We start from the raw sequence: 16,009 nt of genomic DNA, 5'->3' as shown, positions 1-16,009 counted from the left end.
ACAGTGGGTGGGGAGTGAGGGCGGAGGGTGGGGCGGGAACTGGGAGGAGGGGAGTTATGGGGGGAAAAAAAGAGGAACAAATGTAATGATCTGAACAATAAAGATTTAATTAAAAAAAAAAAAAAAAGAAAGGAAAATGGGTAAAGAAAATAACATAGTATTAGGGCATATTACTCAAGAGGGCCTATATATGAAATCCCTGGTACAAATGTTGACATTTCAGAATACTTCTTATAGATTCTGATGTAGAAAGTTAGTCCTGGACATGATCAATATGATCACAAGGACTGTGTACTGGAACAACTATTGTTTGTATCTAGAATTTCCCCACATACCAAGTCAGCAAAAGAGACTGGATAGCTCCCTGGGGAATGCTCAGCTGCACAGCCATTCTATGGCTATACCCTAAATGAAACATGCAGGCATATTTCCTAAATGTTTATTTTCTTGACATCTGAATGCATTATTTATTTTACAATTTCATTCTTTGTTTACTTTCCAGTACTTTTAATGCCATCCTATTCTAAAATTTATGTTAACCTGAAAGCATTTCTATTTTTAATTTCCACAATTTAATTAATGTGCCTATATGCATATATGTTTAGAAGACATGGCTTAAATGTTAATAAAATATATTTGTCAACTTGCTTATGAATTACAAATTCATGTTGGAAACTCTAGTGGTCAAAATCAAATGTGGTTTGTACCAAAATATATATATTTTTTGACATGAGTGAAGAAGACAATGCACTGTTAACTTGACAGTTTGACATATTTGCTACAGATTCATGTAGACCTAGCACAGTCCAGAAGAGCCTGTTGACTTCATGGGTGTGCATTTGTTTGTTGGGTTATTTGCTTCAGTTTAGATTTATAAAAGAGCTGTGTTTGTGTTCAGTCATAATCTATATGAAACGTTTTTTAAGCCAAACAATTTATGAGCTGCATGCATGATATTATCTGATCACTACAAAAATATATCTTCTTTTGTTTGTTTTTGGTTTGTGAGAAAACTTTGTGGCAAAGACAATAAGCTTCACACTTTAAATAGTTTATTGACTATTCTAGGCTTTTGTTGTCCTTTATATGTTTTATGAACTTGGAAGTTGTGAGGTCACTAGTTATATTTGTGTTGTTAGATATGAGATTTAAGAAAAAAAATTATTTCATTTTTAATAACAAATAAATCTTCATTAACTAAAAAGGTATCAATCTTAGAAATCATATCATTTTATCTTCTCTGGACCTAAGAAGTTAAAAATACCATAAGTGAGTATATAAAATCTGACATGATAGGTCACTAAACTGAAATGAAAAGATAAGTTGCTAAATAACAGCTTTATTAGAAAGCTACATGACATAATGCAAGAAATAAGAATATGCAAAATTAATAGAGAAATATGTGCAATAGAAGTAGTAAACTTAATAAATGATATTATACAAAATAAACTTAGTAATGTAAAGGAAAAAGTAAGGATAATTTCCTAAAACAAATAAAGAAAAAATGAAAACAATTATTAATAACCAATACAAAAATGGTCATTCAACCAGAAGATAATTGGAATTTTTAAAGATCAAAATCAATAATCAAATCTATGGTGAAGACATGACCCATGATTTCAGATCAAATAGGTGTTTTAAAGTATGAATACTTGGTCATTTTTTAACATAGGAAATGAGCACCTAAACATAGCTCAGGGGATACAGATCCTGTTATGGCATTACACACCCACATGGAACAAAAACAGGCATATTTGATTTTCTAACACTTTAAAATTTCACTTCTATGCTGAGGAGTAAAATTGGTCCTTAGTTTGTCCTTTATTCTGTTTTCATCCAATTTTGTCATCAGGTATACATGAGCATTATAAAATAGAGTGTGTAACTTCCCATCTTCTATATTCTCAAATTTACTCTCTGAGATTGGAATTATCTATCACTTGGAATTTTGTTAGAAATTTGCCATAAAATACCCTGGAGCTTGTGCCTTGCCTAATGGTAAATCTTTAAAAACCATTTTTATTTTTTCTAAGGTTGTTGTTCTAGTCATATTTCGAACTTTTTCCAAGGTCAATTTTGGCAATCTATCGTTTATGTAATTGTCTGAGTTGAAAAATCAGTTGGTATATAGTGTTCTCTGAAAATTTTATTATTTAATCTCCTCTACACCTGAAGTCATGACCTCCTTTTTTCATTCCCTATTTTTTTTCCCTTTTGTGCCTTTGCTCTTTGGTTAACTCTTCATCATATTTCCCAAAGGCTTATCTATCTTACTGATCTTTTCAAAGAACTGGCTTTTCTTTTTATGGGACAATTTTGCTATTTTTATGTTTGTTTTATATTTCATTAATTTTTATTTTATAATTAATTCCTTTGCAGGTTTAGTTTACTTATATTCCTTTTTTCCTGAATAATTTTATTTAAAGCTACATACGGGAGACAGTTTGGGGGACTGGATAAAAGAAAGTGAAGGGATTAAGCAAAAATAAAACACAACCCACCCTCCACCACCCCCCAAAAAAAGACAAAAAACATATACACAACACATACATACAGACAATGGTGAGTTGTTAACCAGAGGGAAAGGGCAGTGGGGGCTTAGGTGGAGCTGGACAAAGGGAGATAAATGAAAATGGGAAAAAAAACTTGGCTTGAGGAGATGGGTGTAAAATGCAGTGTGCAGATGATGTTTTTTTGAATTGTACATTTGAAACCTGTATGATTTTGTGAACCAATGTCACCCCAATAAATTCTATTTTTAAAAAAGCTATGTCTTCCTCTGTCACTTTGATTCTTTAGTTTCATATGCAATACCTCCCTTGGAGCGTGGAGTGTTTGAGCATTGGAACTAAACTGTTTGATTTCAAATCCCAGCTCTGTTACATTTTGCCTATGTGAAATCTGGCACTTTGTTTAAACTACAGTGTCTTTTAATAGGATTAATAATAATACTGATATCATAGAGTTTTTTTTGAAGATTAAATATTTGAGTGTAACTGACACATTTAGAACGGTAACTACACACTATAGGTATTATTTTTAATGTTGACATTGTCATACTGGTCTAACTAGGTAGTGATCTCTATTTTATCTAAAAACTCAATGACTATTTAGAAGTATTAAATAGGATTCAATTATTTTATGATTGAGAAAAATTTTGTCAATTTTTAAAATTTTATTTTTTTATAATCATTGACTTTGACTTGTGCATTATAAACTTTTTGGACATGTTTTTAAGTGTCCTTTTTGTGAGCAAATGACATGTATTTAATAGTGTCAATGTAAGAAACATTCAAACCTGTGGAGAATTTTTGTGAGTTTATTTAAGCCAAACTGTCAACAATTGCCAGGAAGCAAAATCTCAATGGATCGAGATTATGCTTCAGAGAATGATGGTTTTTGCACCTTATTTTATACATTACAATCAAAAGAGGAGACATATGTGGGTTACATGGAATCCCTGGGAGCTAGATTTGGGAGGCAGAAGAAAGCAAAGCGGAGGGGGAGAGAACCTCTGGGATTGTATAGAAAGTAGAATGATAGACACATCTTTTACACAGGTGGGTGCAGGATAGTTAACAGTCAAGAATTAACTCAGTAACAAGGAGAGGTCTCCAAAGAGTGGTGCCTGTGCTTTGAGGGGTCCAGAAAAAAAGGAAAATTATTTTGACATTCCAAAGATAAGTTATCGTAGATTCAATAGACAATTCTAGGCTCAGGTAGGGTAAGGATTGACCTTTGTCAGGGAAGATGCTGACCTAGGACATGACTACCCACCATAAACAGCTTTTAGTTAAAAACAGTTTTAATTTCAGACCATTCTTTGTGGTTACTTCAGGTCTCTGAGCTTGCAAGGCCGCCAGGCAGGTCTTCCCTGAGCTAGTCAGGTTAGCAGTGTCCACTTTTCATTCACAATAGGAATTTGTATGTTTTGAGAATTTGCAGAGGCAAGCAATCCAGTGCTTAATACCGAGCAAACATAACGAGAAAGGTAGAATGTAGGAGGTTTTAGAAAACATGTGGCCTAATCACTGGAGTCTCTTCTTTCTTTGGCTTCAACAAACTCCAGGCACCGTTCATGGTGGTACTTTCCTGTTTGTGTCCTTTGCTGAGGTTTATTTCTTTCATTTTTTTCCCTAACTTTCAGGAACTGGCTGTAACTTCCGGTGCAGTTGAAAGAACCTATGTATTTCCTTGGTTAAAAAATAATTCATCTGAGTAAATTTGAAGATCCCATTGGCCCTGTTAGGTGATTCATGAAATCAGGCAGCATCCCATCTCACATCTGCAAGGGCATTTATATAAGGCTTATATGAAATTGGAGGTTTTTATAGGAAGGAGGGTAGGGCAAAGGAGGTATTGACAAAAATAAAGAAAGGATTATTTTTAGACCAGAACACCATCGTTTCCAGGGAAGGAAGTGGCAAGTGTTTTATCATGTAGATTGCCTCTTCTTTCTATGAGGGCTTAGAGAGGACCCATGTGAAAAATTAGTACAGATCAGAAAATTCTTCACTGGTTGATTAAGATTATGTTTCTGGTAGAGGCTGAAAGAACCATTAGGTCAGATTTGAAATCTAAGTTTGATTTCACGGGCTTTAGCACAAGTAAGGGCCTGTGGTTTTCTCTTTAATACTTTGTTAAGTGTTTTTCTTTTTACTAGATATTTGGTGCAGGAGGTTACGAGTGAAGTATGTGTTCAGATCACTATCTTGAAACAGAAGTTAGAATATCTATTACTAAATGCAACATATTTAATTAAAAATTAAATAGAAAATAAAAGAAAGAAAGGTTATTAACACTAATACAAAAAGATAATTTGAAATAAATTATTAAAATATTAAGGGTAAATTTTTACTCTGCTGATGTTATACATATTTTTGCAAGGTAAACATGGTAGGTTAGGATGGTGGTGCACATGTAGGCTAAATAGCCATCTCAGATGGTGGATAAAGAAAATTGAGCTTTTTCAGGGAAAGGAGATGGGGTGGGATACCCAAAGGAAAGGGCTGCACAGCACCAAGCCAAGGGAACATTAGGTTGATGGGACAAGGGGACCCACCCAGGAGCTGGAGTTTCATCCTTATATTCAGTCACTGGTGGGAAGCTCTTGTCCTCAGGAGGCCTGGGGGCTAAGCTGGTGAGCGGGCTTGTAAAGCAGATGGGATGCAGGTATGTCATCAGGTGCTTTCAGGACAGTTTCAGTTTCTGACTCCTGGTGTCCAGTGAGTTTTTCCTGGTCTTTCATTCCTCTGTGACTGGATGATTACAAAATGGCCATTAAGGATTGCATTGTCCTATAGTCCTAACAATTTTAACTTTAACTGTCCTAAAACTATATTCTCCAAGCAAAAAAGTACCAAACACAAAGAGAGAAAAATATTCTAAATATAAGAAGGTGATAGAAATGTTTATACTGAGAGATTTCTCAAGTTGGTTAAAAAATTCTATATAATATGCAAATTGACTGAATGACAGAATGACCGATTGCTATGATGTGCACTGACCACTCAGTGCAGAAGCTGGCACCTGGTGGTCGGTGTGCTCCCACAGAGGGAGCTCTGCTCAGCGAGAAGCCAGGCTCACCTCTGCTGCTGCAGGTGGGTTGTAAAGAGTGAGGGGTCTGGGCTGTGAGAGCCCTGGACTTCTAGAGGGATGTCTGACTGCCAGTTTAGGCCCGATCCCCGGGAAAATCAGGCCTAAGCCGGCAGGCAGACATTCCCCAAGGGGCCCCGGATTGTGAGAGAGTGCAGGCCAGCCTGAGAGCCCTCCTCCCCTCCCAGTGCATGAATCTTGTGCACAGGGCCTCTAGAAGAATATAAAGCATTTGAGGTAATGACTGATAATATAGCTTTCATGTGTATTTATTAAACTTTGATTTCTACATAATTGATATGTCTTTGGAAGCCTCCATTGAATAATTATTAAAGTTGATCATCTTATAGCCACAAACACTACATGCATTTAGAAAAGCAAAACTTTAATAGCCAACAATATTGAACCAAACTAAAAAATAAAACTACTTATTAATAATAAATATTTAATTCCAGCTATTGATGATAAAAGTTTATTATCTTGCTCCACAAATGTCAACTGGTATAAATTTTTAAAGAATGAAGCAAAACAATTTACTGTTATTATTAAATTATTGTTATTTGATTGCATGTAATTTTTTAAATCAATCTGGTAAGAAATGTTTTATTCTGTTTTTTAAATTTATTTGTTTATTTATATTAAGTGTGGTCTAATTGACCAAAGTCATTATTTTACTTGTTACCTGAGTTAGAACAGGACTTTGTATTTAGTCCAGTACACTTTTACCAGTAGTTCAGCACCCTGTCTAGTTGCTCAGTTCACCCACTATGTTTCCTGTTCTGGATAGTCAGAAGTCCTAATTATTAGTAGGATTTAAATCCTATTTATTAGCTCCTCCCCAGAACAAGTTTGACTCTATCACTATTTATTATCATTAGTTTTACATACTGTCTTAATGAATTCGTTTATATATGCATATTTCTGTACGTTTTACAGAGAATAGACAAAAAATTTGAGGAGTCTCTGATATTCCCAATTAGTTTGCCATAATCTAGAGTGACCAAACTATTATTTGACCAATTAAAGTGTCAGCACAGCATGAAGATGAGTTAAACATACAAACTCTATGATCAAGATGAATAATTGAATATAAATGATGGTTACCTAATTTACAAACTATTAGTAGAGTAATTTCCCATTATTCCTGGGGGATACATTCCAAGACCCCCAGTTTATGCCTGAAATCACAATTAGTGCCTATACATACATATCTATAACAAAGTTTAATATATAAATTAGGCATAGTACGTGATTAACAACGATCTTACCTAATAATAGACAAACATGTAAATTGACCATCCCTCCGCTACGCTCACCAGCCAATCAGGGAGTATGCAAATTAACCAAACAAAAATGGCGGTTAATTTGCATATGTAGGCACGAGGTGGAGTGAAGACTGAAGGCTCCGGCTGGAGTGAAGGCCTGGGTCCCAGGTGCCGGAGGAAAACCAGTACCGGCAGCCAAGGGAAGGGAAGGCCTATTGCACAAATCTCTTCATGCAATGGGCCTCTAGTAACTAATAATGAAATAAAACAATTATAACAGTGTACTGTAATAAATGTTATGTGAATGTGGTTTCTCTCCTCTCTCTCTTTCTCTGATAACCGTTATGACAACAAACTGGGATCCTAAATGACTAATTGGTGGATACACTGGACAAAAAAAAAAATGATTCACATCCCAGGAAAGACAGAGCAGGAATGCTCAAAATTTCATCACTCTACTCTGAACTTCACACAATATAAAACTTATAAATTATTTCTGAAATTCTCTATTTAATATTTTCTGACCTCGTTTAACCACAGGTAACTACAACTTACTTAAACTTATGAAGGTTAAGAATTCAAGTATAAATTGCAAAGAAAACCAGTATCTACTTGTTAATTACTGGGTAGATTATATAAGTTAATACACTCAAAATTCCTAGTGAAGTGACTAGAATATAATACAAATTAATAAGTAGTAACATCACTGTTGGCTATATTGATAACTGAGGAGTAATATCAGATTCAAGTATTTACTAAGTAATAATATACACATAGAGTATTTTACATTATGTATAGACATATAGTCTGTGCATAAATCAATTTATCTTTTACTGCTCTGTGGGAAGTAAAATACAGAGTTATTTGTTTTTAATCAGAAGCCACTGCTTATAATTGGACCCTCAAAGTCAGATTATATATTCCCATTTATTCTTTTTTCTTTTTATAATGTTTCTAATCAGAGCATTTCCTATCTCTTATTTTTTTGTATATTAGGTTTTTTTCGATTACAGTTTATATTCAATATTATTTTGCATTAATTTTAAGTGTAAGCATAGTGGTTAGACAATCATATACTACATAGATTATTGCCCTCAATATTTCCAGTACCCACCTGACACCATATAGAATTATTACAGCAACTCAAGTTCCCATCAATAAGAAAGTGGATAAAAAGATGTGGTACATTTATATAATGAACTATTACTTGGACATACAAAAGAACAGATTCTTACCATATGCCATCTGAGACAGCATGGATGAACTGAGAGGGTATTATGCTCATTGAAATAAGTCAATCAGAGAAAGACAAATGTCATATGATTTCATTTATATGTGGAATCTAAAGAATAATATAAATGAACAGATAAAGCAGAAGCAAACTCATAGATACAGAGAACAGACCGATGGTTGCCAGAGAGAAGAGGGTTTGGGAGACTGGGTGAAAAAAGTGAAGATATATTCAGAAACACACATTGGTAGTTACAAAATAGGCATGGGAATATACATGACACTGTTGGAAATCTAGTCAATAATAGTGTTTCCTGTATCTTCTGAGTTCAGTCTTCATTTCTGAAAAGGAAGAAACAAGAAAGTTTTCATAGAATGAATCCTCTTGTCACATAATCTATCCTATCTAATGAAAGAGAAACATGGTAATTAGTCGTACATCCGCTACCCTTCCCATTGGCTAATCAGGGCAATATGCAAATTAACTGCCAGCCAAGTTGGTGAACGGCAGCCAGGCAGCTTGAAGCGAACATGAGGCTTGCTTGCTTCAGTGACGGAGGACTCCAATGTTCCCCGCCTGCTGCTGCCGGCCTCTGAGCTTGCAGTTTGAAATATTGTTACAAATATAGAAGCTAAACAAAACCCCAGAAACCTGCTTTCAGCCAGCCGGGATTTCAGAGCTGGAGTTGAAACAGTGTTTCGATTATAGAACCCAAACAAACCAGATACCTGCTTTCAGCAGCTGAGGCCTAAGAGCTGGAGCTAAGCCTCAGAGCTAAAGCTGGCCCAGAATAAAGAAGAAAAAAGAAAAAAAGGAGCAGTTGGGAGCTTCAGTCACCTGCCAGCCTGAAAACAGCCCTCAGCCCCTCACCCAGACTGGCCAGGCACCCCAGTGGGGACCCCCACCCTGAAGGGTGTGTGACTAGCTGAAAACAGCCATCATCCCCTCACCCAGGCTGGCCAGGCACCCCAGTGGGGACCCCCACCCTGATCTAGGACACCCTTCAGGGCAAACCAGTCGGCCCCCACCCGTGCACCAGGCTTCTATCCTATATAGTAAAAGGGTAATATGTCTCCCAGCACCAGAATCAGCAGAGCCGCGAGGCCTCCCGGCACCGGGATCAGCATGACAGGGGGCAGCACCCAAACCCCCTGATCGCTCTGTGGCTCTGTGTGTGACAGGGTGCGGCGCCCCAACACCCTGATCGGCCCTGCTCTGTGTGTGACAGGGTGCGGCGCCCTAACCCCCCCACCACAGGCCCTGCTCTGTGTGTGATGGGGTAGAGCCATAACCTCCCCATCGGCCCTGCCCTGAATGTGACAGGGTGCAGTGCCCAACCCCCTGATCCGCCCTGCTCTGTGCGTGACCGGGGGGAGCTCCCCAACCTCCTGATGGGCCCTGCTCTGTGTGTGACAGGGGGAGCTCCCCACCCCCTGATCGACCCTGTTCTGTGCGAGACAGAGTACAGAGACCCAACCCCATGATTGGCCCTGCTCTGTGGGTGATAGAGGGCGGCGCCCCAACCCCCCCCCCCCCCATGGGCCCTGCTCTGTGTGTGATGGGGTAGAGCCATAACCTCCCCATTGGCCCTGCCCTGAGTGTGACAGGGTGCGGCGCCCAACCCCCTGATCCACCCTGCTTTGTGTGTGACAGGGGATGGCGCCGCAACCTCCCCATCGACCCTGCCTTGAGTGTGACTGGGCGGTGCCCCAACCCCCCAATCGGCCCTACCCTGAGCATGACTGAGGGTGGCATCGCAACCTCCCGATCCGATCCGCCCTGTCTGTGCATGACAGGGGGCGACGCCCCAACTCCCCAATCAGCCCTGCTCTGAGCCCGATCAGGGGCTGCACCTAGGGATTGGACCTGCCCTCTGCCACCCGGGAGCAGGCCTAAGCCAGCAGGTCGTTATCTCCCGAGGGGTCCCAGACTGCAAGAGGGCACAGGCCAGGCTGAGGGACCCCCTCTCCACCCCGAGTGCACAAATTTTTGTGCACTGGGCCTCTAGAATATATATATATATATATATATATATATATATATATATATATAACCCTAATATGAAAATAGACTGAATGGCAGAACAACCAAACAACTGGTCACTATGATGTCTGCTGACCTCCAGGGGGCATGCATGGAACATGGCGGGCGTTGTCAGCGGTGAGATGGTGGAGCAGGTGAGCAGGGGTGCCAGACCAAGGCGGGGCACTGGTCGCTGTCATGGGGGTGAGCCTCTTGTGGTTACTGAAAATTCTTTGCTCCCACACAATGTGGTCGTGCCCGGTGCTTGCACCCACTGCCAATGCCAGAGCCGCCACTCGCACCCACTGCCGGCACCTGGCGCCAGTCCCAATCGCTCTGCACTGTCAGTGGGTTCAAGCAGCGGCTGCTTGCTCTGATCACCCCTCAGGGCTTCTCAACCTCCCTCTGCTCCTGAGGGGCAATCAGGGCAGCAGCTGCTGCTTGCACCTGCTGATGGCACTGGCCTCAATTGCTCAGCGCTGTCAGCAGGGCTGCTGGCAGACAATGGGAGGGGCCAGGTGGGGGTACAGAAAATGGGCAAAGACCTGCCTTTGTGCCCACTGCAGCCTCACAGCCCACAGTTCCTTTCAAGGTGCACGAATTTGTGCACTGGGCCCCTAGTATGTATATAATAATCTTTTGTGAGTATGTATGTTTGTGAGGGTGTATGTTAGCATTGTGTATGCAAAATATTGGCTTAGAGTTTTGATTTCTTATGTGTATGTGGTGAGTGCTCATAGGATTTTAAACTGAATTGTCAGTTTATTTCTAACAACCAAATCAAGTTCATATAAATATCTTTGTTTATTTGTTTTATATAAATAATAAGTTTTGTTAAAATTTTGATTTAGTGAGTGCTTTGGTATCACACATAGTCATTCTGTGTGTAATATCTGGTGCTGATTGAAATGGTTAAAGCTTTATATAAAAATATGCAATTTCCCTATTTTTCAGTAGTGGAATCAGTTCTAATTCACATCCATTGCATTCACGCAGTCATTTATTTTTCACAGGTGTAACCAATTATTTGGTTTTCAAGGCCTATACTAGTAATACATTTAACTAAAAATAAGAGTGATATTATAATCTGTGTTCTCTGAATACTTTTTAAAACTAAGATTAAGAGATAATTTAAAAGACAAAATACCAGATTACTGTTGGGCAATAATATAGGATAATTTTTTGCATAAGTAACCCAAATAAATTTACAGAAACATATATTATTTTAATTTGAGTGTTATCAGTCAGGATTCAATCGGAGAAGCAGAAACACTAGGAAATAATAGATGACTGTTATTTCAGTGCCTGGTGTCAAAGCCTGAAGTCTGCAAGGTGTGCAGTTAGGAAAATAAAATGGAAACAAAGTGGGGAGATTATGGGCATGCAGGAACTGGTGAGACTGAACTGCAATGCACAAGGGCATACAGAAAACCTCACTGATCACTCCTAAGTCTCCAGCTTCGAAGACTTTGATGATGGGGATGTTCTGCAGGCAAAGCATCCACTCTTCATCAAATATAAACACACCCCTAATGGGGAACCAGAGAAACTGAAAAAGAAAATCTGGAAGTTTTCTAGAGCTTCCCTGATAAAGTACCACAAACTAAGTGGCTTAAGCCCAATAGGGATGTGTTACCTCACAGTTCTGGAGGCTGAGTCCAAAATCAAGTTGTCAACAGAGACATGCTCTAGAGGAGGAATCTCATCTTGTTTCTTCTAGCTTCCTTGATATTCCTGGACATTCCTTGGCTTATAGCTGCTTCACTCCAAGCTCTGCCTCCATTTTCACACATCCTCCTCCCTTGTTTGTCTGTGGCTCTACTTATAAGGATATCAGTGTTATTGAATAGAACTCAAATCCAATGTGACTTCATCTTACTTGATTATATCTGCAGAGACCCCATTTCCAAATAGATCACATTCACAGATCCCAGGGTCTGGGACTTCAACATATCTCTGGGGGTCACATTCAACACATATGCCTGGATTGTTCCTGACACTGGGTAGGTAAGGTAGCAAATACAACAGCATGTGCATGTTACAACTAATCTCTCTGGCATAAAGGGATAGCACTGATTATCCATTTTCTCTATCCACACCTTGCATAAATGTCTCTTTTGATCCATACCAGCAAGGAACTGTGCACAATTTCTCCATTAATCTGCAATTTTACCACTGTCTATCTGTCATCTACATCTATCTATCCATCATCTATCTATCATCTATCTATCTATCTATCTATCTATCTATCTATCTATCTATCTATCATCTATCTATTATCTATCTGTGGATCTGCTTGGAACTGCAATTACACAACTTTCATTTTAATTACTTAGAAGATAATTTTTCTTATTTTGCCAAGATTTGAACAACTTTCCATGGTAATTCTAGGTGGTGGTAGTTCTGGATCCTTTACTCTGAAGGCGTATCTTATAGGAATCCAGCTTAATATGGACTATGTCTTTTGGTAGTCCTCACTTCAGAAGACCCAAGGTTTCCTATGCCACTCAAGGCCATCAAAGCAGAAGTTTTGCTTTTCCATTAATTGGTAAATACTTTTAGGGCAAAAGTGACTTCAGGGTTTCACTTACTTCTCTAAGTTCCTAATTCCCTTAAACTGATTTTTTGCCTTGCTGGATCTTTTGTGGTTAAAATAAAATTTATTCCATTGATTTTTTTAGAGAGAGTGGAAGGAGCAAAGGGAGAGGGGAGAGAGAGAGAAACATTGATGTGAAAGAGACACACTGTTTGGTTGCCCCACACACTGCCTGACCTGGGCCAGTGATCAAACCTGCAACCCAGATATGTGCCCTTGACTGGGAATCTAGCCTGGGACCCTTAGTTGCTCGGGCCGATGCTCTAACCACCTGCCAATGTGGTTAAAATCATTTTTAAATACGTATATCTAACTATTTGGATATTTCTAGCAGAATGATTCCTTCAAATAATCTAGTCCACTTTTTTCCTAGAAATAGAACTCACAGGTTTGTTGTTTTTTTTAAATACTTGACAGAATGATTTTAATGTTTATATGAATATATAAATACAAAAAAATGGTAATGATGAAAAAGATGGGACTAACAAGCCATTAGAATGAATAAATTATATGAATGAGGTATTCACAGTTAAGAAATCACAAAGGACCAATAAACATATGAAAAGAAAAACATAGATAATTAAATAACATATAACAAATTGTATGACTGAGCTTTATCTGAACCTGAGGTAGGATACACAAGAGCCAGACCCCTCTGTTCAATGATGTCTTCTTGAGAGGATATTGAAGCTGCTTTTTAGCATTTTTATCCTAGGAACACCATATTCAATTCATAAATTAATAATTTAAGGGCCACATGTTTAAAACATTACATTTCTTATTTTCCTGTCCTTCCATGTCTCTTTGCCTCTAAGAATCTTGCTCACACAGCACACAACACTTTTTCCTTCAGGCCATTGCACAACCGCCTCATTTTGCATCTACATTTCCAGAAGTAAGATACTAAAGCACAATCCATATACATCAGTGATTTTTAAATGATCATCAATAACTTGTTTCTAGAAAATAATCTATTTGACTTAACAGCTTTTTTATACAGTAATGGAAAAGTTATGAAATAGCCAGGGGAAGACTTTAATTTTTCTTCCTGGAAAATGTAGAAATGGATTAAACCGATTTATGAACTAAATTAATGTATTTGGGTACAATTTAAGGACAATTGTTATGCTGACTCTCATATAAGAATTTGATGTGTTAGCAGACTATTTTTAAGGTTTTTCTCAATTTGTTTTCATACTGAAATCCTCTTCAGGAGGAGATATGCAATTCAAATATCATATAATTTAAACTAAAGCATACCCAAATTAGTCATATAGGGCTACCGCATTTTGGGGGTCTCCTATTAGTCTCATTATTTACCTATTATTATGCCAATCCCATTTCAAAGGTGGTTTTAAAAATTCCAATAAAGGACTCGTGGCTTTTTTAACTTTTAAATTATTTTTTCTTCACTTTTCAAAAAGACATTAAGTTTATGCTGTTTTTCTATCAGCACATTTGCAATTAAGAGAAAATTAATCTTACTTGTTCTTCTCATTACTTATCAGAAGAAAACATTTTTTTTTTCTCTCTGGGCTATTCTTCTTCCATTTGTAAAATAGAAAAGTTCTACTAGATCTCTAAAATTTTTAGATTGAAAATTTGAATCCTCCAAACAGAGTGATTTAACTGAAAAATATTTATTTGTTTACTACTTTCAGCTCATGTTTTATTTTTGTTATTAATTTTAGAGAAAGGGAGGGAAAGGGGGGAAAAATCAATGTTAAAGAAATCAGTTGTTTTCTCCCAAAAAACCTAGGATTGAACTGTAACCTGGGTATGTGCCCTAATGGGGAATTGAACCCGCCACCTTTTGTTGTATGGACTACAGTGCAGCAAATGAAACACACTCACCAGGGCCATCCATATATTCTTCCTCCCTCCCTCCCTCCCTCCCTTCCTTCTCTCTCTCTTCCTTCCTTTCCTTCCTTCCTTTATCTCCCTTTCTTTCTTTCTTTTTCTTTCTTTCTTTCTTTCTTTCTTTCTTTCTTTCTTTCTTTCTTTCTTTCTTTCTTTCTTTCTTTCTTTCTTTCTTCCTTCCTTCCTTCCTTCCTTCCTTCCTTCCTTCCTTCCTTCCTTTCTTTCTTTCTTTCTTCCTTCCTTCCTTCCTTCCTTCCTTCCTTCCTTCCTTCCTTCCTTCCTTCCTTCCTTTCTTTCTTTCTTTCTTTCTTTCTTTCTTTCTTTCTTTCTTTCTTTCTTTCTTTCTTTCTTTCTTTCTTTCTTTCTTTCTTTCTCTCTTTCTTTCTTTCTTGTCCTGCCTCAGGTTGATTTGTACAAATAGCACAGGAGAACACCAGCTCCATGCAGACAGCAGCCCAGGGGTCATATCAGTCCTTCCATCCTCACATTGGCAGACAGAGGCTTCTACTATGGAGCCTTCATTGGGGGCCTGGGCACCTTTGGGAGCAGGAGCCTGAGGAGAAACCGCACCCACAGCCTGGGGCTTGGTTTCGACATTGGCCTTGGCCTTTGGCCGGCAGAGCCTGAGACCCTTGGCGATGCGGGCAGGAGCACACTTCCCAAACTTGGTGTGAGTGATGTAGACAAGGCCACCGAGCTTGCACTTGCTGCCCTTTAGGAGGATGGGCTTGACCTCCTTGGGCTTGACAAGGGCCTTGATAGCCTCAGCACATGCGATCATGGTCTTGGTGTTGTTGGCCTGCATTTTCTTCAGGCCCTTCTTGTTGTGCTTCTTGGCAAAGCACAGGTTCCCTAGGAACTTGGGGTCTACCCCCTTAAGAAATTCGTTTCTTTGTGATAGAGTTTTGATGCCATTTCTGTGCCATTTGGGGGACTGGTTGTGCCTGGTGTGGTTCTTGGACTTGGCCATCTCTGCACTGAAGCCCGTGGCTCCCGAAGCATCTGGGGCCAGAAGCAAAAGAGTATCCATATATTCTTAATGGCTATTAATAATCACCACATGTAAGGTACCTTCTTCCAGCTACCAATTATTTTCATTTGTCTTAGTATTCAGATATACTAATTAAATTCCTAAGTTAACATACACCCAGCATGAGTCTTCCTAATGATAATTTGGATGCTCATTTAACCACTTTTATACCTACTACTACTTGGGATTTTACAATATAAAGACAGTGATATATCAAAAAGTTGATATGGCCAATCAACTATTTGTAACGTATGACTTCTAAAAATGTCTTAGAGATCAACAAAACAAGCTGTGGGGTTGTTTCCTGTGTATAGGAATTTCTTTTACTGGTGAATTTTGGTTTTATGTAATTGAATTAAAAGTAAAGTCATTCTGGCCATCATGGTTCAGTGGTTGAGCATCGATCTATG

General features: G+C 38.6%; 1 protein-coding gene across 1 annotated transcript; it reads right to left on the bottom strand.

The window, feature by feature from the left end:
• Positions 1-11,353: 11,353 nt before the first annotated feature.
• On the bottom strand, positions 11,354-15,539 carry LOC132226584 (large ribosomal subunit protein eL29-like). The gene is made up of 2 exons (XM_059681164.1): positions 15,004-15,539; positions 11,354-11,642 (listed from the first exon to the last, which is right to left on the bottom strand). The coding sequence occupies exons 1-2, from the start codon at positions 15,537-15,539 to the stop codon at positions 11,354-11,356; spliced, it is 825 nt and encodes a 274-aa protein (XP_059537147.1).
• Positions 15,540-16,009: the final 470 nt, after the last annotated feature.

The sequence above is a fragment of the Myotis daubentonii genome, chromosome 2 (assembly GCF_963259705.1).
Source record: "Myotis daubentonii chromosome 2, mMyoDau2.1, whole genome shotgun sequence".
In the NCBI taxonomy this organism is placed as follows: domain Eukaryota; kingdom Metazoa; phylum Chordata; class Mammalia; order Chiroptera; family Vespertilionidae; genus Myotis; species Myotis daubentonii.
Note: the sequence above shows the minus strand (reverse complement) of the source record. Positions and strands in the feature narration are given on the sequence as shown.

What these genes read in the sequence shown, in the direction of transcription:
- LOC132226584 (XM_059681164.1), bottom strand. Translation starts at nt 15,539, where the DNA reads ATGGCCAAGTCCAAGAACCACACCAGGCACAACCAGTCCCCCAAATGG. An exon ending in CTGCTGTCTGCATGGAGCTG is followed by an intron (nt 11,643 to 15,003) that starts GTGTTCTCCTGT and finishes GTTCCCCATTAG; the next exon opens with GGGTGTGTTTATATTTGATG.